Below are 23,088 nucleotides of genomic sequence, written 5' to 3' on the forward strand. Positions count from 1 at the left end.
GAAAAATCCTCCGACTGCCCACGCCTCAGTTCTGTAGACCTCCATCAGGTCTCCCCTCAGCCTGTATCTTTCCAGTGAAAACAACCTAGTTTATTCAACCTCTCCTCATAGCCAACACCCTTGAAACCAGGCAACATCCTAGTGAACCTTCATTGCACTCTTTCCAAAGCTTCCACGTCCTTCTGATAATGTTGTGACCAGAACTGCATGCAATACTCCAAACACAGTTAATCATGGTTTTATATAGCTCTAACATGATTTCCCAACTCCTGTATTCAATGCCGCGGCTGATGAAGGCAAGCATGCCATACGCCTTGGCCACATGTGTTGCCACTTTTAGGGAACTGTGGACCTTCACGCCCAGATCCCTCTGTATGTTAATGTTCCCAAGTGTTCTGCCATTTACAGTATAATTCATACCTAGATGTGATCCTCCACAATGTATCACCTCGCATTTGTCCAGATTAAACTCCATCTGCCATTTCTGTGCCCAAGTCTCCAATCTATGCCCAGTTGTATCCTCTGACAATCCTGTGCTCTAGCAGCAACTCCACCAATCTTCGTGTCATCTGCAAACTTACTAATCAGATCACCCACATTTTCCACCAGATTATTTATATACTACAAACAACAGAGGTCCCAGCACTGATCCCTGTGGAACATCACTAGGTACAGATCTCCATTCTGAAAACCCCCTTTCCACCACTATTGTGTCAGTGCAGAGTCTGCACGTTCTCCCCGTGTCTGCGTGGGTTTCCTCCCACAGGCCAAAGATTTGCAGGTTGGGTGGATTGGCCATGCTAAATTGCGCTTAGTGTCCAAAGTTGCCCTTAGTGTTTGGGTGGGGTTGCTGGGTTGTGGGGATAGGGTGGTGGTGTGGGCTTGGGTAGGGTGCTCTTTCCAAGAGCCGGTGCAGACTCAATGGGCCGAATGGCCTCCTTCTGCACTGTAAATGCTATGAAATTCTATAACCAAGCCAGTTCTGTATCCATCTAGCCAGCCCACCCCTATTCCCATGATTTTAGATTTTGTACCAGTCTGCCATGTGGGACCTTGTCAAACGCCTTGAAGTCCATAAACTATATCCACGGCCCTTCTCCTCATCAATTTTCTTTGTTACCTCTTCAAAACACTCAAATTAAGTTGGTGAGACATGACCTGCCCCATACAAAGCCATGCTGCCTGTCGCTAGCCAGTCCACTTTCCTCCAAATATGCACATATCCTGTTCCTCGGTATCTTTCCCAAAAGCTTCCCCACTACTGATATCGGGCTCACCGGCCTATAATTTGCTGGATTATCCCCGTTTCTTTCTTAAAAAAGGGAACAACATTGGCTATTCTCCAGTCCTCTGGAACCTCTCCTGTGGTCAAAGAGGATGCAAATATATCCGTTAAATTCCAAGCTATATCTCCCTTGCCTCCCACAATAACCTGGGTTAGACCCCCATCCGCCCCTAGGGACGTATCTACTTTAATGCAATTTTTGCTTGCTCAACACTTCCCTCCTTTGATATATTGATGTTCTCAAGAGCGTTCACATCCTATCCTTGACCTCAACATCCATTATGTCCTTCTCCCTGGTGAATATCGATGCAAAGTACTCATTAAGGATTTTACCCACTTCCTGTGGTTCCATGTATAACTTCCTTCCATTGTCCTCGAGTGGGCCTACTCTTTCTCTTGATACTCTCTTGCTCCTAATATATGCATAAAAAGCCTTGGGATTCTCCTTGACCATGCTTGCTAAAGACATTTCTTGGACCCTTTTAGCCTTCCTGATTCTATGTTCAAGTTCCTTCCTACTTTCACTGTACTCTTCAAGGGCTTTGTCAGTTTTTAAAACGACTAGACCTACAGTATGCTTCAGTACAACAGTCAAGGTCTCGCTCACTACAACCACAAGAGTGGTTTGCGGTTAGCAACACAAGGAGCATTGATCTGAATGGCACAACATGTTTTTTTAACAAAAGCAGCAAGTTGTTTTGTGCTGCTGTTTAAAAAGATATTCTATTTTCTATTTGCCAATTAAGTGGAGAGTATAATTCTGAACTTGGCAAATAGAAAATGGAGCATCCTTCTAAATTCAAGATTTCCAAGCTCGCCGCCTTCACAAGCTAGTCTTTTAATGGGAACATATTAAGGACTACGATCCAAAATACATTAGAAGCTGTCCTTTACTCACCCTTTCTGTCACTTTATCCACTTCAATGTACATGAAGTTCAGGTTCTGATCAAAGTGCTGGTCCTTGAAAACACCTTTTCTGATCATCTGAAAAGAATTAATACATTTTATGTAACCATACTAATTCAGCCAGAGGTACATTTTCGCACACAAAGAACCTGATCTTTTATACATCATAGAAAAATATATCTGCAGCTTGAAAAGATCTGCACAACAGCTTCCGTCTCCCTATCTCCTCCCCCACAGCAGAGTACAAAAAACATAGCATTTTAAACTGGCAAAGCAACACAAAATAAAGATTTGTAAAATTAGCAACTAATAATTATATATAATAGCATAGGTATAGCATAAATTAACAAAAAAAAAAACATGATTCAGATACCCAAGCTTTAAAGTCTGACAAAACCCATGGATGTGTTTACTGAAAGTTTCTGTGACGAGTAATTTTATAATTTCATCCCACATTCAAGAATAGAACTTATTTTAGACAGAAAAAAAAAGAAAACTCAAAAAGACTTACTGAGCTACAGCAAAGCTCCAACTGGTAAAGAATATAGTGGACAGGAAAGACACGAATGTACCAAACTTGGATTTGACTTTCCGTACACTAATGGACACAGTCCAATCTCCAGACAATTCAAAATTCCAAGCATGCCGAGTCTTTTGCACCAGCATCCATGTAGTTTTAGCAAAGAGCCAGTAAGACAGTTGGCTTTTTGACAATAAAAATAAAGATAAAAATTATCCCAGCCAGTTCAATTGTTTAAAGTTCAATATGCAGAGTGAAAATCCTGAAACTCCCTTTCTAATAGCGCTGCAGTTGTACATACATCACAGGGACTGCAGTGGTTCAAGACAGCAGTTCAACACCTTGTGGGCAATTAAGGATGAACAATAAATGCTGGCCTTGCCAGCCACACACATCCCATGAATGAATGAAAAACCCACAGCAGTACAGGAATACCTAATTTTCTGTTTTAAACACAAAAGCCTCCAAAGTTAAGTTCCCAGAACTTTGCTTCAAATTCTGTATGAGCTGGATATATAATGCTAGTTATAACGGACTCATTAAAGCACATGCAAGTAGATATGATGAGGAGATGCCGGTGTTGGACTGGGGTGGGCACAGTAAGAAGACAACACACACCAGATAAAGTCCAACAGGTTTGTTTTGAATCACTAGCTTTCGGAGCACAGCTCTTTCATCACATGAAGGAGCTGTGCTCTGAAAGCTAGTGATTCAAAACAAACCTGTTGGACTTTAACCTGGTGTTGTAAGACTTCTTGCAAGTAAATATGATAGTATTTATACCTAAGAAATGTGCTTTTCTGATCTGTCAGATCAATTTCTTGTCACTATGATATAAGGATGTAATAGGAAAACTAAATGTTTACGCAGCATAACACACTTTACTGCCCTCCAAAAAAGTTATTCCACTTCTAAAGAGTTTTAATTTTAAAATTGTTTTTTCCTTAACAACTTGACATAAGGAATGAGTGAATTTGCTGCCAAAGCACCAACGCTAAATGTAAATGATCAATAAACTAGAAAGTTAAACTTAATTCTCAACAAACATAAATCAAATTCCAAGTTTAATTTTCCTACCTTATTGGCATTTTGCCCTTTAGGTCCATCATGAGTTTCAGCATATGATTATTCGTTTTCCAGGAAACAGGATTTTTCCTGTGTATAGCTCATAAAGTGTGCAACCGACAGACCACAAGTCTATGGCATAATCATAAACCTTTCCAATAACTGTAAAGGATAAACAGAAAGTAAATAAGCTTGGATACACACATGTACTGAAATATTCCTGATTATGGTTAATGCATTTTGATAAACAAAGTGCTAAAGCTTAAAATGCTAGAGCTACATCATTGTATAAACAGGTCTTGTTCTTAAGCATACATATTCAAGCCACACAAATGATGCTGTATCTAGGCACTCTTTGAAATGATAAAACATTGGATTACAGATTTTATTTTTAAGTGAACTCATGATTTTCACTAAATCATTGGAGTTAGACACTTAAAAAAATGGCAGTTCTCCAAATGAAAAACAAGAAATTATCGCAGACTGTTCCCTTAGTGTTACTACCCATTAAGAGCACCGTGCATTTATAGAATCCCTACAGTGCAGAAGGCGGCCAGCTGGCCTATTGAATCTGCATCGACTCTTGGAAAGAGCAACCTACCTCGGCCCAAGCCCCACCATACCCCTGTGACCCAGTAACCACACCTTACTCGTTGGACACTAAAGGGCAATTCAGCATGGCCAATCCACCTAACCTGCATATCTTTGGACAGTGCAAGGAAACCAGAGCACCAGGAGAAACCCCACAGACACAGGGAGAAAATGCAAACTCCACACAGTCACCCAAGGCCGGAATTGAACCTGGGCACCTAACGTTGTGAGGCAGCAGTGCTAACCACTGTGCCGCCCGCAGCAGCACTTTAATGTAGTAAAATGTCCCAAAGCCTTGTGGTAAGGGAAGAAAAATCTCTTGGACAGATCAAAAAGTACGATTTTATTAGGAGCTTGGTGGAGAGGACAACCTTTAAATAAGAACAATGCAGCATTGCCACACATCATCACAGCACACAAGCGTTTATCTATAATTTACCTAATCTGCGTTCTTGAACTCAAATGTACTGGCCAAGTCTACCGGAGCCACTCAGCTAGCCCCTATTGGTCAGCTGGAAAACAGCAGCACAGTAGGCTTGGTAGAAAAAGTCTCATGGTCAGTGTAAATATAGATAATCAGCAGACTCAAGAGGATGAGAGAGGGTGAAAATCCAAATACCGCGAGGTAAACCTAAATGTGCAAATTTTCATCTGGTTCAGATGTTACATAAAACTTACTGATTTCAGGGGCTCGGTAAAATCTGCTTACGAGGTATGGGGTTATATCATTGTCAGCTACATGTGACGCTGAACCAAAGTCACAAAGCTTCAGGATGGTTTTGGATTCATTTACCTGTAAAGAAGAAATAATTGCTGTGAATATTTGACAATTAGTCCCTTTGGATCGACATAGAAAATTCCAACTTCTATGACAGCACAAATTGTGACATGGTTTTATTTCCAGCACTCAGTAATAGGAATTCACAGCTGATCCAATCCAGTGACATCGATTTCAGAGAAAACAGTTTGCGATCTTGTACATTGGCATTAATATTGCACCTGTCCATGTCAAAATATTATAGTAAATAACACAATTAATTTTTGAAATGCAAACTGATCTTAGATTTTTGCTTCAGGTGGATTTAAAGCTGGTGGCTGACCATCATGAAATTGTATGCTTTGGATTTAAATAATACTTAAAACTTACTGATTTCAGGGTTCAGTAAATCTGACAAGGAATGGCGTTACATCATTATCAGCCATATACGAACGGAGTCAAAGTCACGAAATGTTTACATCTTGGCAAACATTCGCAAAGACATGAATAGTTTGACAGATAATTGACTCAAGAATCTACATCTCTGAAAACCAATAGGTGCGTACAAGTTTCCTCGGATTTCCACATTTACTCTTTAGTCCTGTTGCCTCAGTCAAGAAACCACATTGTTTAAGCATTATCCTATATACAGAATTATGAATAGGTTCTCAAAACTTTCTCTCCATGAAAGAAATGTATATGCGAATGTTTTAATGCACCAGTTCACCAATGCTACCACACAAATGAACCTTAAGGTACACTGGTGCGATTAAAAATTTGCTGTGAATCTGAAAATAAACATGCTGTGTTTATATTTATGACCTAAAATGCACCCACTCTGCAAATCTAAACTCCCTATTTCCACTCCAAACTTAATCTTGCCTTCTGCTTTCTACCATTTCTCCTTTTGCTTCCGTTGTGTTTGCTTTCTATCAAGCAATGTCTCAACCTCAACTGACAAGGAGTGCTTTACCAATGCGTGCTTCCTGAAATGATAAAAATGCAACTATTACAGCACCCCCCCCCCCCCCCCCCAATGAATATCAGGATATCAATGACTTCTCATGGAAACTATTACTTATAGACTTATAGCTTATATTAGTAACAGACATTGCAATTTACCAGAATATTGTCAGGTTTGATGTCAGCGTGCAGGATGTTACACCCTCTTCAACAATTTTCAAAGCCAGGGAAAAGCTGTTGACTGGTATGATCTTACAGCCTTTATATATGAAGGCCGACATCTTTCCCGTATTTTTTCAAATACCTCACGCAAGTTCATACTGTGCAAAAAGGGAAGAAATTGTTTAGTACCCAAAATGTATAAACTGCATATAAAGAATGTGTCACCCAGTAATGTAATGTCTGGCAGCAGACAACTCAAAGTTATAAATACAAGGGGAATCAATTTCCATCCATTTTTACTTGTTTCAATTTGATAAAAGTGTTCTCTATATTTTAAAATATATCAAGTGATATTCCAAACGAAAACCAAAATACCTCAAATCACACCGATTTGGTGTTCCAGTTCCAGTTGAAAACCAAAAATAGCTTCAATTTTGTTGGTAGGATTATACAAAACAAGCCCTGTGCCCACAGTGTCAACACACATTAACTGTGTTCATGTATATAATTGTACCGTGAGATCATGAGAATCATTCCATTTTAACCACTCCTAGAGTTAAGTCAGTTTTCTTCCATTTTAACAACAGCTTTGCTACAAGTACTCCTATATTGGCCAAAATTCTGTTTTAAAACTGATTAACTTCCTGATCAACCATGGATTCTTAGCTTTGTTCAATGAGGAATGAAAGGTAAAGGGGAAAGTGCACCAATATCAACTCTCTAAACAGAATGGAGCTGGAGTTGCAGTGTTGAAAAATTCTTCAGCAAATCATATATGCTACTTCATCTCATACTCTGTCAACATCACCAGTGGGTACTGCCCCCCTCTGAAACTTGCTTGCGAGATCAGGAGAATGAAACTCCTTTTGCTAAGACTTTTAAATAGAAAGCATCCTCCACTTACCACAAAGATAACCTCTAGTTACCACTAAGGAGAATCATAAAACAATGCCCTGAAAGAAATTATGAGCCAGAATGTTACAACTCTAGTGTGGCCCCTTGATTCTCCTTCCTATGGTGACAAACTTGTACTGAGGATGAACAAAAGCAAAGTTTACTGGTCAAAAGAAAGATGCAAGTAGTTTGAGGTTGCCTCCCCAAACCTTCAAGACTAGGATTCGCAGTAAAAATGCTGTTGTGAAAAGGTCCAGTTGGCAGCACTGAAATCATCATTGCAACATCAAAAATCAAGAGGAGAAATTCGATACTTCACCAATACTGAAATGATTTTTGTTGAACTTTGACAGGAGGCTGTACCCCACCAAAGGGCGCACAAACATTTAAACGTCAATATTAGCGTTGAAATATTGGTCTCAAATTATGTCAAGACTTGATGACAAAGCCTGGTTCAAAGAAAATGATACAAAAGCAAAAAAATCGCAGATGTTGTAAATCTGAAATAACATACTCAGCAGATCAGCCAGCATCTGTGGAGAGAAACATAGTTAATGTTTTATCAGTTTTAATCAAAGGTCAATGCGACCAGAAATGTAGGGTAGAAATCTCCCATTTGGGGATTAAATCCCGTGGCAGAGAAAGGAACTTGCAGCATTTCCTATTGCCGAGGCAGGTGGGAAAACAAGTCAGATCTTCCGGTCCTGACCTAATTAATTATACAACTGGGAGTTTTGCGCCACATTCCATGCCTGGTAGTGCATTGACCACCATCATATCCGGGCAGCATATTGAAAAGGAGCCCAACATCACTGTCCTACTATTGAAGAAAGGACATAGACCGCCTGAAAATGAAGATGGGTCCTCAGGAACACTTGCAGGCCAGAAGATGGACCCTCCAGGAATTTGAGGCTGGTAGATGGAACTCTCCAGGACACCGAAACTGGAAGGTCCACCGGTAGATGCTCCCTCACCCACTCTAGTGGTGGTGATCAAGGATTGCTGTCAACCTCCACGTCAAACTCTGGAGGTAGCCAGCTGAGTCCTGACATCTGTACGCCACGTTGCTTTAGACGTGTTTCACACTGGCATGTTTTTCCACTGGCACAAGAACCACCGCCTCCCCCACCCAACCCCCCATTAACCCACCTGGGGAGTGAGGAAATTCAGCCTAATAACATGGTTTCTTGCCACAGATACGCCTAACCAGTTCAGTATTTCCAGCATTTTTGGTTTGTATCAAAGGAAATGCTTGTCCAGGGGGCCCCTGGTCTGAGCTCATGCTTACTTGGTCACTATATCAAGCAAAAGAAAGAAACATCAATAAGATGATTCTGTAGACCTTAACCTGTACTAAGATTACCCAATGAAACATAACCAGAATGCGACACCAAAAACATGTGAGGAAATTGATTTACGCTCTCAACCAAGATATTGGTAGTTATACAGTAGTCCCCCGTTATAATGCGGGTGTTGGGGTCCAAGACAGCCACCCGCGTTGCATCCGAGCCGCGGATATCCACGAGGAGATAATAGGTGAACGAGAGGGAAACATTGCTGACTGTGTAAGAAGAATGTAAGGAATGGAAGGGCGTTTTAAATAAAAAACACCAAGTTCTCTAAAGATTTTAAATTTATTAAAAATACCACAAAAAAATATACATAAAACATAAATAGGCACTTACAATCAGATTTTTAAAAATCATTTCAATGACATGAAAAAGTCTGTGAGTTTCTTCTGGCACATACCCTTCTTCATCTTCACTTGTGCTTGTCTCTGGAGGTTCTCAGGTGTAGTATGTATATGGGGTCGAAGTCCTGTTGCTCTGTGTATTCTATGAGCCACTTCAGGTTGGTGATGGCATCCGAGTGGCTCTTTGCTGCAACTGTGGGCTGGGATTCTTCTTTCTGCCTCTTCTCTGCCTCCTTCTTGGGTGACCTGGTCGATGATCTCCTCCTCTGTAAATGTTTCTGTGGGTGTCATGTCGTCCTCTGCGGCTGACCACCCTGTTCACCCAATTCCCGGAGTGTTAGCTCTCAGCAAGGTCCTCTAGCCTCCCCTCAGCTTCCCTGGTCTCTGCTTCAGTAAAGCCTAGGAAGTCCTCTTCTTCTAGGTCCTGTTGTGAGAGTGCTGCTCCTAGGGCCATCTTCCAGCAGTTGGCGATGGTCTTCTCTGTCACAGCTCCCCAGGCCTTCCCTGCCAGATAACAGGCATCCTTGATGGTGATGGCTTTCAGGTAATCTGGGACAGTAAGAGGAGAGTCTATCATTTCCAGGATCAGTTCTTTTTTGTACACAGACTTGAAGGTCTGAATGATGCCAGCATCACATGGCTGGATCTTGCTGGTGGTGTTCTTTGGGAGATAGAGCACTTGGATCTGCCCATCCCTGGTCTTAAGAACATCTCCCTGAGGGTGGGCTGAGCAGTTGTCCAGTAGGAGTGTGACCTTCTGCGGTAAGTTGCGGGCACTAAGGTGGTCCCTGACACTGGGTACAAAGTGCTTGAAGAACCACTCGTCAAATAGGGTAGCTGTCATCCATGCTTTGCCAGAGTTTCGGTACGGTGACGGGTAGGTTCTCCATGTTGATGTGGTGAAAGCATCTAGGAGACTTGTATTTGCCCACAATCAATGGCTTCAGCTTGTGTGTTCCTGTGGCTTGCTGGCAAACAGGATGGTGAGCCTGTTCTTGCTTGCTTGAACCCCAGAGTCTTGTGGGCATCATCCTTGACAGCTAGGGTTCTTGTCAGGCAGCATCTTTCCCAGTAGAGCCCTGACTCATCTGCATTGTAGAGTTGCTCTGGGGTCAGCTCCTCTTGCACCATGTAGTCCTTGAGGATGTCTGGAAAGGCTTCTGCTGCTGCTGAGTTGGCGGATCTCTGTTCACCACTGATTGTAACTGCACCTATCCCATGTCTTCTGGAACCGATGAAGCCAACCCTTGCTGGCTACGAAATTGGTGTCCTCTGGGTGGAGCTGCTGATGGAACTTCTCAGCCTGAGTCTTGATTATAGGTCCAGATAGGGGGGTGCCACCAGACTGTTCCTGGACAAACCAGGCGAACACAGCCTTCTCCAAGTTAATGTCACTAGCGGTCCTTGCCTTTTTCCTGGCAAGCCCTTCACTCTCAGAGACTGTCTCACATAAATTCTCAAACTGTCCGCATCTTTCTCCCAACCAACGAAAAAAAAGGTTACTCCGGTAACCATCTCTCTGATATTTTGCCTTTGTTTCGCCGTTTTCAGAATACGGTCTATCAATGTATCTTTTTCCTTAAGTGTAATCTTGCGCTTCGGCATTTGGTTTTTTAGACGCTTTCATTTTAAATGGTTGGGATAAAACTGTTACTTTATCACCAATCACGGTGGCTATTTGTTTTTAGAACGCTTTCATTTAAATGGTTGGGGATAGAAAATTTTACTTTTAATCCCAATCATCGCGGCTATTTAGGCGCACTAAACGGGCTAAGCATCGCGGCTATTTAGCGCGATTAAACGGGCTAAACCATCGCGCTATTTAGCGCGCTTAAACGGGCTAACCCATCGCGGCTATTTAGCGCGCTTAAAACGGGCTAACCATCGCGGCTATTTAGCGCGCTTAAACGGGCTAACCATCGCGGCTATTTAGCGCGCTTAAACGGGCTAACCATCGCGGCTATTTAGCGCGCCTAAACGGGCTAATCATTGCGGCTATTTAGCGCGCCTAAACGGACTAACCATCGCGGCTATTTAGCGCGCTTAAACGGGCTAACCATCGCGGCTATTTAGCGCGCCTAAACGGACTAACCATCGCGGCTATTTAGCGCGCTTAAACGGGCTAACCATCGCGGCTATTTAGCGCGCCTAAACGGGCTAATCATCGCGGCTATTTAGCGCGCCTAAACGGGCTAATCATCGCGGCTATTTTGCGCGCCTCAACGGGCTAATCATCGCGGCTATTTAGCGCGCCTAAACGGGCTAATCATTGCGGCTATTTAGCGCGCCTAAACGGGCTAATCATCGCGGTTGATTGGCACTCGAATGAATGAAAAAAAGTTCACCGGCTTAAAAAGGTGTTGTTTCAAAAAGAGTGAAAAAAGTTGGGGTCCATAGGCACCCCCGCCGTATAGCGCGGAGCGCGTATAACGGGGGACTACTGTAGTGAGGGGCGGATGAGAAAGATTTATATTTACAGGGTTACAAAGTAGTCAGTTACCTTAAAGGTTCAAAAACCAAGCAGAGATGTTGCTTATGGTAGAAATGCCTAAAAAGTCTCAGGCAGTGGAACTTGTCATCAGGATCTGCATCGTTCAGCTTTTTCAAGAACTCGAGCTCCTTCAAACCAGTCTTTTGCCTATCAATACAAGCAACAATCATCCTTAATTTTATTCAAAAGAAAACTAAACTGCAATTAAATAAACTATATTATAAGTTAAAGACAATAATATAATACAGTTGACAATACAAGTGCTTCATTTACTACAGCTCCTGAGATTGGAACATCAGCCATAATTTTGCTACAAGTGCACATGAGTGTTGGGCAAGGACAGAATGGGACTGAACACTGCAGCCCCTCACAACTAAAATCCAGCTAATACCATCTGAGACCACATGATTAAAAGGAACATGTAAAAGACTTCTTCGGAAAATGGAAGTACATGGTATTGATGAGACAGTGGTAAATTGGGACGTAGCCCATTTGGTCTCAGGATCCTCTTCTATCTTTCAGTGAGATCATGGCTGATCTACAACCAAACTTCATATATCCACCGTTGCTCCATATTCCTTAATACCTTTGGCTGACCAGAATATCTCAAGTTTTAAAACAAACAACTGATTTAGAAGAGTGATCTAAACTTCCACCACTCTATTACCACTCTATTTCCTCTGTCACTCTCAAAAGATCTGGATTTAACTTTTAAGACTATTGTCCCTTGTCCATGACTCTGCAAACAGCATAAATAGCTTAGATTTTAACCCATCTGTTCTCTTTAATATCTCAAAGATGTTGATCAAATCACCGCATAATCTTCTAAATTTCAGGGAATAACAGCCTAGCTGTGTACCCTCTCAATTTAATGCTTACAGATACCATTCTAGTAAATATAAGCAGCAGTCCCTCAAAGGTCAATGTATCCTTAAGTAAATGTACCTGGATTCACAACACCTCAATGTGGATACGTATGAAATGAGGCACTTTGGAAGAATCAATATGGACAGGCAGCTTAAAGTCTATGCCTGGGTACACACGTATACACACACACACACACGTACACACACACACACACACACACACACACACACACACACACACCCCCCCCCCCCCCCAGACAGACTTACATGAGCTCATTGTTCCTGATAATTTTGACTGCCACCTCCTGGCTAGCTCTTGCCATGTCTCTGGCACGTACAACGTTACTGAAAACTCCTTGACCAGTGTAACCATATACACTGTACCGCTTATCAAGAACTTCCCCAATATTTACTCCTGCAAAACAAGACAAACATTTTCAATGGGTTATAACTCAAATAATGATGTTGCATGAAGGAGAATCATTCATTAAATGACTGAGGATTACTCGTGATTAACAAATGCATGGTATGGTTGACAGGATTTACTGCTTTCCCTGTATCTAACCTGAGGTTTGTTATAGAATTTGTAACAGTTACTTAAGATACTACTTCCTGCAGTTGGTTTAGAACGTGTCCTTTATTCAGTGGTTTTTCTCCCTTGTTAGGTCCACTTGATCATTGTTCACTGGTTAAGAAGAGCTCCTGAATCAGTTTCTAAGTTTCACAAGTGAGTCAAATTTCCCCTCTAACTTTTCATCCCTATTGAGAAGCAGTTCATTAATTCATGTCAATATGGTTTAAATCTAGTTTGAATTATGCAGAATATCATGGGGGAACAAATATGACTGTCCACTGCTAACAAACATACCAGATCAAAACATTTTATCAGGTTTGAATGCCTATTTACAATGGGTTGGCTAAAAGACAGGGTTGAATTGTTCAATACTGTAATTTTTCATAATGTGGCCAATTGAAATAATTTGAGAGGTCTTAGCTCATTTTAACCTAAGACCTAGAGGTCCGTTCTAAATCTTTAATATCATTCACAGCACAGTCTTATACCACTTCAGAGCTTGAATGCTCATTACCAAAGTATGGTCAAATGTGGGCTTGTGCCAGAGAGAAGTCACCATGGGACTCTTCTTATGTGCCTCCTGGAGGCCAGCTTAATAGCAGTCCTGGCAGATGCCTGGAAGGTCTCTTGCTTGCCCTCTCAGCTGGAACTTGTGTGAGACTCGGAGAGCTGAATATGGGAAGAGAAAATAATTTGAAATCAACAGCAGCTTACAGCAACTATCCTTCCACCCCCACCCACCAAAGAAAAACTAAAATTCTTCCCTCATCTCTACAGTATAAATTAAGGTAATTAAAGGCAGGCAAATGTAAATTTGTTAGCCGAGGTCTCTTTGACAATTGTGTCAGTAGTTTAGCAAGGGTTTGTCCTCGCTATGAAAAACTCCCAAAATAGATGGTTCAGTGCCTGAAGCCATGGGAGCAGACTCAGTATCTATAATATTGTAAAAATAAAACTGAGACTGCTAACGATCTCTGGATGTAGGAATGACAGACACCACAGACTGTCCAAATCATCTTGCCTCACCTTTATCACAAATTAACGCTCTAATTCACAAGGACAATTTACAGACCAAACCTAAAAGTTCACCAGGGGTATGTGGGAATGAATATTGAGCAAAGCTGTCCAACTTTCAGTACTTTCGCATTTCTTAACATGGCCTCGAGACACTATCATTTCCACTCAACCACACAATTGTGGTTCATTAGATAGCAACAAGGTCACTACTAGTGAGAATCTGACACTTAGCTGTAGAACCTATTGTTTTGCTCATGTACAGAATGAAATAAACTTCCATTTGTCAAAAGAACCTTGAACTATAAGGGCAAACAGCTTTCAAAATAAAGAAACCTCTTTACTCCTGTTCTCAGTTAAAATGAAGATGACAGATACAGGGAAAACTAGTGATTAGTGCCGAGGAGAAACAGGGATTAGCATAAACATAAAAGTAGTCACAGTGACTTAATGGGAATTAAAGCCAGAAAAGATATTTGGGGCTCCAGACAGTTTGCATCAAATTACGAAAAGCAAGTCAATGAATGGGTATGCATTAATTATAATCGTTCAAAGGTTCACTAATTCAGGGACAACACTGGAGGATTAGAAGTCAGCAAACATTACAAATGCATTGATTACTTCAGAAGACAGCACGGGTTCATCGATGTCACTTACATGGATTTTCAAGAGTTTTTTGAACAGGTCTACACAAGAGGTTTACTTTCTAAAATGCAAGGCAATCTTGTGGCATAACTGAGGAAGTGATTGGGAGCAGCTCACTTAGCCAGACAGCTCGCTCGTGATGCAGCGCAAGGCAAGCAGCGCGGGTTTAGTTCCCATACCGGCTAAGGTTATTCATGAAGGCCTCTCCTTCTCAACCTGGGGTGTGGTGACCTCAGGTTAAATCACCACCAGTCAGCTCTCCCCCTCAAAAGGGGAAAGCTGCCGATTGGTCACCTGGGACTATGGCGACTTTACCTTTGACTGGGAGCTATGGAGGAACTTAGGTTAGGATACAAGTAACATTGTTGCACTGAAAGAAGTAACATGTAGTGTTCTCCCATAATCCGCAATAATGGAAATGCTCAGCTTTTCATTTGAGTGAGAATGACAACAGGTGCAGTTTAACCATTCAGAGGTAGCCCAGCCTTGTCATAAGAATGGCAGATAGGCTACTCAGGTTAAGTCACTAATCCTACATTTCAGGAGAAAGCCCAATTTAAGAGGCAGTTTACAGCCCCGAGGCTCCAACACATACTCCTTGCAAGCATGACTTGGGAGTATTAAATTAATCCTATAATCTAAATTTACATAGGAATTAAATATTGAATGAAGTTCACAAGAATGCAAGTGTGTTCCTCTGAAAAGGAGAGTAATGGAAGGTCGACTCTGCATAACGAATACTATACCCAATCTGGATGTGCTTGATCCCGACAAGTGAATCACAGAAGCGGAAAGGTTTCAGTGCTTAACAGTGGCAGGCAATGTCAAGCATTCCATAATCCGTACTATTTTACACTGGAGAATAAGATGCTCTGAATACGTTCACCGGGATTACTTTGCTCAACTGGGAAAGAAATAACTAGAATATTACACAGCTAATTTCTCCAAACACTGTGTGCTTTAAAAGAATAAAACAAATCAAACAGGATTTCCCAAAAGACCTTTTCAGTTAAATTAAGTACTTTTAAATCAAGTACTTTTGATTGTTGTCATGACTATAATGGAAGGATACAAAACAATTAAATAAATGAACAAAAATCTTGAGGGATAAATAACGGCCAGAAAAGCAGGAGAATTTTGTTTCTCTTCGAATAGTTTTTTTTTGTGCCTCCATCTCAATCGAAGGGAGGCCTTTGATCAATATATGATTTGAAAGTTAGCACTTCAAGTACAGCAACTATGGAACAGCCGAGATTATGTGGTTGAGGCAGAGGAAACATTATTTAATTTAGCCTTTCTAAGCCACTTTTCAATACTTACAAGAGATGGGGAAATAATTTTCAAATACTCACGATAGTAGCCTTCTGCATCAGTCCAGTTATCCCTGAGATTGGGATTTTCTTTGAAATCTTTTCCAAATCCAGCAGCTCTCAGATGAGCACTCTGAAGACAATTAAAATACCTTCAATTTAAGGCTTTATTGATCATTTATGCTTCCATGTGGACACAGCTGAGACTCTTGAAATCAATGTATTCTCCCCACCCCACAATATGCAGAGTCAACAAGGTTGAAATCCAATCAGCACAGATTTAACGTCTTGGGGCTGGATGACTCTTTGTCAAAGCATCTCTCTACAGATGCTGCCAGACCTGCGGAGACTGGCCAGTATTTTCTGTCTTTGTTAAAAATAATCAATGTTGTTTGCAAAACACCTGTAGCAGGGAATTGCACATCCTAACCACCTGTCATATAAATCCTTCCATAATTCATGAATAAATCGGCGCCTTATTGTTACCACTTGACAATCAACCTTCCATATTCTTGAAGGCCTTCAGTAGGCCTCCATTGAAACATTTCAACTCCAGTAAAAAAAAAGCCCGACTTTCTCAATTCTCTTTCATAATCACAATCCCTCATCTCTGGTAATGCCCAAAGGAATCTATGTAGCAACCTTTTAATTGTTTTTGCAGGTCTCCAGCAGTAGGGTGTCCCAAACATTATAAAACCCCTAGCAGTGACCTAGAGCTTTGCGTAGGTTCAATCTTATCTTTTTTTTGTATTCTATGCCTCAGTTGCATATTTTGTATGCAAAACCAATTGTTTAGGTTTTTAATATGTTACCTATTTATCTTTAATTATCCTGTGTATTTGCATATCAAACTTCATCTGCAACATTGCTCCACTTCGAATTTTGTAATTTAAAGTGCATTTGCTCTTGGTATTTTTTCCCCAAAAGTGAATTACTTTATTTTTTATATATTAAACCACATCTACCGCAAATATGCCTCCCCCCACATTATATTTTGTATATTGAACTCAATCTAATAAATGTTTATTATTAGTGTCACAAGTAGGCTTGCATTAACACTGCAATGAAGTTACTGTGAAAATCCCCCAGACGCCACACTCGTGCCAGTTCGGGTACACAGAGGGAGAATTCAGAATGTCCAAGCACGTCTTTCGGGACTTGTGGGAGGAAACCAGAGCACCCGTAGGTCACCTACGCAGACACCGCACAGACAGTGATCCAAGTCGGGAATCAAACCCGGGTCCCTAGTGCTCTGAAGCAACAGTGCTAACCACTGTGCTGTCTGCCACATATATGCCCCCCCACCCCGGGCAAGCCCCCATCCAAATTGGGGTCCTGCCATGAATATTGACTATGGATTTTTTACAGGCGCTCTCTGAACTACATGGACATTGCATTTTGTTGGGAATAATTTAGAGGCACAGTATTTAAGCCGAAGCTGGGGATATATAGATAGAATCCAAGAAATTAAAGTGCTATGGGCAGTTTCATACTTCTGGAAATAAGGTATTCCTGAAATTTGCGCAGAAATAGTGGCTATATGGCATTGCATATAAATTACCAAGTTGCAGTTCAGGTTTTACATTAAATTTAAGTTTAAGATTAGATAGGATACAATTTATTGTAATACAACAAATATTATTTTCCCTTTCAATTGCACATGAGACTTTTGCAGTTTATTAGAACAAAAAGATTTGGGCTGCATTTATTGTCGACAATGGAAATAGAGTGGGATGCAATTTAAAATTATAAAATTTAGATATAGTTTTGTCCCAGCACAGATTTTGTATAATCGAAATGAATTAGGTGTGAACATCTCTAAAACAAGAGAGAAGACAGACAGAAATTATAACAGGACATGAGATTTTCCATGGAGAAAGCTAAAACGTTGAAACAATGATAGAAGAAATCATTCTGAAAACACACAAAACTAATCCAGTTACAAGCATGAAGAAGTTTGATTTTGTATACTCCAGCCCCAATAATTTAGAAGCAAATAATTCTCTTGAAACTTCAAACTGAAGGCATGTATTAGATAAGGTTGGAACAAAACTTTAAGCTTCAACTAAACTTTAAACAAGATGGTTAGGATGGAAATTACAATGTCAGCCTCAAAGCTTCTGTTCAACAAAATCTAAGAATATATGTTTGAAACACCACCAACAGGTAATTGTTCCACAAACTATTAAGTTAAACAATAAGCAGCTAACATTTAAAATTTACATTTTCAAAAAGAGGTGACCTGAAGTTGGTCCAAGCACAGCCTTTTGCAGCACATGACCTTTTTAAAGCAAGATAGAGCATACATACATCAAAGTAGGCAGCAAACATGTCATCAGATTCCGTAAACATATCTGGAACTGTTGGCTTTTTCAAAGCAGCTCCTGCAAATAAAAATAAGTTCAGAAAATACTGTCCAGAACTTCAGTTACAAACCAAACATCACAAACAGGCTAAATTCACGACAACTGACAATGGAAAAAAGCAATCTGCATAGTTAAAGCATTAAGACTCTTGACATCACCCCTCAAGAAAACAATGTCATATTTTAAAATCAAATTGTTGGAAAACACTACTTAAACCTGAAAAGGGAGTTGGAGACAAACTACAAATGTACGGAGCTTTAAAAAATCTCCAACATGCGATATATGTTTGTTCCTTGCTGCTTAGTACAGAAAACAGAGCGCATGCTTCAGGATGCTGAATGCGATTTTCAAATGGTTCCCAAAAAGAAGCATTTACTATATTACTGCTTTGAAGCCACGTGTTCAAACCAATTTTTATTTTTACACGATTATAATTTTGATTCAAACTTCTTTAATGTGTAATTTTGATAGGAATGTTTAGTTCCTATAATGAATGGCTGCTTGATCCAAAGCAACAATCTAGGCTTGGACATGGACGGAAGAATTTGTTGCTGCTTTTATGTGGGTAGACCCTTCCTATTGTCGTGGTGCATCTAAAAGACACTCAGCTGTAAGCAAAACAAAAACGAGCAGCAGTGGTTTATTCAGTGCAAGTATCTACACTGAGGAAATGCGCTAAAGGGCAATTTGAAGTTACAGTTTCTAATGGTTATATATACCATCTTTGGGATATCTCATCATTTACTCACAATGTTCTTTTCTTGTACGTCTAGTTTGTCACATCATAATTCCAATTAAGGTTATAACACAAAAATGAAATGACTGGAACTTGGAGAACAATTACAGAATAACTTGACCATTAGCATATACAATGTCCAGCTTATTCCAAAATCTGAACTTTGCTTACCTACCCTTGGGTCGCACTGCAGTGCATAGTAATCTGCATTTTAGCAGTACCCCGAGGTTAAATAATTAGGTTTTTTATATTTTTCCAATTAAGGGGCAATTTAGTGTGTTTAGAACTCGGGTCCTCGACTCCATCAGGCAGCGGTGCAACTAATTTGTTTATTACGGTATAACTGAGAAATTCATCAACCTATTATACCCTGACACATGGTCACCTTCCTTTAGCTCATCATGGACTGACCAACAGGCTGCTCATCAATTTCCTGGCCTATTCATGTTCCCTACGATATCCATCCTAGTTTGTTTTGAAACTGTAGGCACTTTTAAAACTTGTATCAGCAACTTGGCCAAGTCTGGGTGATTCCATGATGCACCCTGATATGCCACTACAATGCTTCTTGAAGATATCCAGCCCAGCTTTCCCACAGACACCGAAGTGTTTGCTGTCCATTATTCTCCTCAGTAAGTCAGGTAGAACACTGAATGTCCTGAGCTAAATAACGTGGCCGAAGGCAAATCTCTAGATAGCCACTCTGTCCCTTGATCAAGGACATCATGACGAGTAGGGAACTAATTTTACTGTTTGGCTGATGAATGCAAACACAGGGTTGCAGAAACCGCTACCAGGCTGCCAAACTGAACATAGGAGGAATGATGAATGCCTTCTGCATAGTTCCATGAACTGAATCGGAATAAGACTTGATTGACACAGTGATTACTTAAGCAAGTGATCATATCTACATTTGATTCCCGAATGGGCTTAGGAGGACTCTATGCCAAACTGCAGCCTCAGGTCTCTGCACCAGGATGGCACAAGCATGGGCTGGTGGCAAAGATGAACGTTCAGAGGAAATGGTCAGGTTACATCTTTCTGCTCAATTGAGAACTGGATTCATGCTGTAAAATCACATGATTAAGGAAGAGCGATATCATGGGAATTAATCGCTTAAAAATACATATGGCACTTAAAACACATTTTAAACCCAGAAACCAGAATCAAGCAGCTTCTGCACTGTAGGTCAGGTGAATTAACTTATCCTTTGCTGGACGACAAAGCAAAATTTCATGAAAAATGATCAAATACCCTGACAGAGCTACAAATTAAACTTAAATAATTTAAACTGCCATATTTCTTTTGCACAGAAAGACCGAAAGAAAAGATATGAATCTTTTCACAGTTAACAACTAAAATGGCTTTTGGTCCCGATTCCTAGACAGTACTGACTTAGCTTTCTCAGACAGGGGAGCAGGCAAGGAATGACTCAGTATCCCTAGTTTGGGATCCTGCAAACTAGCCTGGGTTCCACGCACGTTCATTGACGATCACACCTTGCTCAGAGTGACAAATATCATCAGAGGACAGTATTGGGCTTGGTTGGATAATTCCACAGTGCAAAATCTGGCATATTCACTGCCTTAGGCTTGTACTGAAGTATTGTGACTCAGGAATGTGAGATACTGGGAACAGGCTGACCAGAGGGAAAAACATAGGCCGAATAACAGAAACTGCCAAATAAGGCCCTGGCTGAAATCAATACTGGCCATCTGATAGAGCACTTAGATCAACATAGAAACTCATTATTGCTATATGGAAGTTCACGATAACCCACTTACAGTAGTTTACATACAAAAAAGACCATGCTAGGAGATCAACTTTGCAGAAGAGCAAACGATAAAGGGGCCATCAGCTTCCACAATGGACTAATAGTTGGTCAGACAAGAGTGTTTCAGAGGATAACTGAATCGCCCTGGCAGAACAGGTGTATCCTGTTTATTCTGATTAATGAGCTTAGGTCTGGATGGGACAATAGAACTCAGGCCAGGTGTGGGTATGTACCTATAACTCGGTTAGCAGAAATAGTGTAAAATGAGGTACAGTGAAGCACATAGTCAGCGACAACCTGGGAGTCCCCCAGGCACAACCATCACAAGGAGGAACCTTGGGTTCCGAGCTCGGAGAAGATATCCACAGAGTGATCGTAGCCTGGCCAACCTCTTTCATCAAGTGTGGGTAAATGCCTGGAGGTCAGCTGTGAAGCCAAGTCATATTGAGTGTGTGATGTTGAAAATTATAAACCCAAATAAAATAGTTACAGTAAAAGAATCGGAGAATTGGGAGTAAAATTGTGTTAAACCATGAAACATTGTCCATCTCACAAGGGCACCTGGGTAAACGTTTTAATAATAAACTGGTCGAAGTGTCTGATAATTCACTAGACAACAGAAGCTATCAAAAGGGAACTTGGCCACCATGGAACTGTAGCTTGGATGAGGCCAACATCATTACAAGTGGAGGGGAAGCACGGTCGCTCAGTAGTTAGCACTACAGTCTCACGGAGCCGAGGTCCCAGGTTCAATCCCGGCTCTGGGTCACTGTCCGTGTAGAGTTTGCACATTCTCCCCGTGTTTGTGTGCGTTTAGCCCCCATAACCCAAAGATGTGCAAGGTAGGTGAATTGAACATGCTAATTTACCCCTTAATTGGAAAAAATTAATTGGGTACTCTAAATTTATTTTTTTAAATCATTAAGAGTGGAGAAGGGAAGGGTTTCGAGGAAATAAATAATCCATATGTGACACTTTTTGACAATGAGAGAAACAGAATTAATAAGAATGCAACCTAAATTGCAACCTCAGAGTGAAGTCAGGAAGATCACAGGGCGAAGAAACACTCAAGCTGCCAAAGATCAAGTGATACCCGATCCATGCTCAATTCCGAACCCCACCTTCTTTCTGCTCGAGTGCCATGAGGTTGCGTTTGGCATTCACAGAAGCCTCAAATGTATCGACATTTTCCCTTTCGTACTCCTTGACATCAGCTGCAGCTCGCTCAAAAATGTCATCCGGAGAAGGAGAGCGGCTTCTAGTGCTGCTCTGAGGACTGTTTGGTTCAGACAATCCAGACATATTACTGTCTTCATTGGGATTTCTATATTTCTACAAAATAAAAGACATTCATTTCAATCCAACGATGTTACCTCACGTCTTCGATTCCTATTCTTCAAGATTATGCATGCCCTAAGAGTAAAGTGATACACCAGCGAAACTTGTATATGTAAGGAATTAAAATAATTCCTTAGATCTGCATTTATAAAACACACATTGTCTGTAGATGTAACTTGATTACTGATGTACATGATGATTGAATCCATATAAATATACAAAAGTTTCACAGCGTAGAAATTTATGAGCAAACCTAACACCAAAAGTATCAACTTGGGTGTTGCTCCATGGTGACAAGCTGTAATGTAAAGAGTTGCCCTTCTTGTTTATAGCATTTGGAATCATGGAGCAATTCAATACATTAAAATGCATCCAAGGGGCAAGAGAAGCCACTTGTGACAATATCTATTGTAATATTAACAGATGTTACTAAGTTGATTTTTTAAAAGTTTAATTCCAAGTCACAATGTGAACAGATAATAGATTTTCTATTTCAAAGCTAGAATCTTAACGTCTGAAATCATACCTGAACAATTGCCAATCTCTGTTCACGCCTTTGTCGGATAACAGCTTCTTCATCTTCCTCCTCTACATCAAAATCCTCAAGACTAGATATAAAATAAAGGTAAAATATAAATATTACAAAGCACAAACTGAATAAGTTAAACATTCCTCCTGAATTTCCCATTGGATTTGCTTATCTAACATACATGAGCCCCAGTTTTGAACTCACTACAAGTGGAAAGGTTTTCTCTGAACGCATTAACCTTCTCTTTGGGCTTCTCTTCCGTAGAAAAGTGCCCCAGCCGGTTCAGTCTTTCGGTATAACTTCAGTTCTGGTATAATTCTTGTAAAATCTTTTAAACATTTTCTCCAGTGCCTTAAGGGCAATTAGAGATTGTAAATAAATGCTAGCCTAGCCAGCGTTACCAACATCCTGTGAAAATATTTTTTAAATCCTTCTCATATTATGGAAAACAGTTGTTCACAGTACTCTAGGTGCGAGCTAAGCAAGGATCTGTACAAGTTTAACATAGCCTCTCTGCCTTTCAATTCAATCCCTTCCAAAATGAACCCTTGTGCTTCCACATGATCTTATTAGCCGGTGTCACAATGTCGTGATTTGTGCAGCCATTC

The 23,088-nt window shown here is 40.7% G+C and overlaps 1 protein-coding gene across 9 annotated transcripts in view; it reads right to left on the reverse strand.

The window, feature by feature from the left end:
* The window catches only part of prpf4bb (pre-mRNA processing factor 4Bb), a 64,245-nt gene that overhangs the window by 15,263 nt on the left and 25,894 nt on the right, over positions 1-23,088 (reverse strand). For 8 of the 9 annotated variants that reach the window (XM_038796645.1, XM_038796652.1, XM_038796649.1 and 5 more), the window contains exons 5-14: positions 22,478-22,559; positions 21,735-21,945; positions 18,048-18,121; positions 15,780-15,870; positions 12,462-12,609; positions 11,338-11,475; positions 6,248-6,408; positions 5,047-5,161; positions 3,790-3,939; positions 2,184-2,270 (exon numbers count right to left, since the gene is read on the reverse strand). In XM_038796645.1, the coding sequence (XP_038652573.1) occupies positions 6,306-6,408; positions 11,338-11,475; positions 12,462-12,609; positions 15,780-15,870; positions 18,048-18,121; positions 21,735-21,945; positions 22,478-22,559 (847 nt within the window). In that variant the 3' untranslated portion in view covers positions 2,184-2,270; positions 3,790-3,939; positions 5,047-5,161; positions 6,248-6,305. Of the gene's footprint in view, positions 1-2,183; positions 2,271-3,789; positions 3,940-5,046; positions 5,162-6,247; positions 6,409-11,337; positions 11,476-12,461; positions 12,610-13,282; positions 13,438-15,779; positions 15,871-18,047; positions 18,122-21,734; positions 21,946-22,477; positions 22,560-23,088 lie in introns of those variants that run through there. The other variant, XM_038796653.1, reaches the window with a different exon arrangement.

Source organism: Scyliorhinus canicula, chromosome 5 (assembly GCF_902713615.1).
Source record: "Scyliorhinus canicula chromosome 5, sScyCan1.1, whole genome shotgun sequence".
Taxonomy (NCBI): domain Eukaryota; kingdom Metazoa; phylum Chordata; class Chondrichthyes; order Carcharhiniformes; family Scyliorhinidae; genus Scyliorhinus; species Scyliorhinus canicula.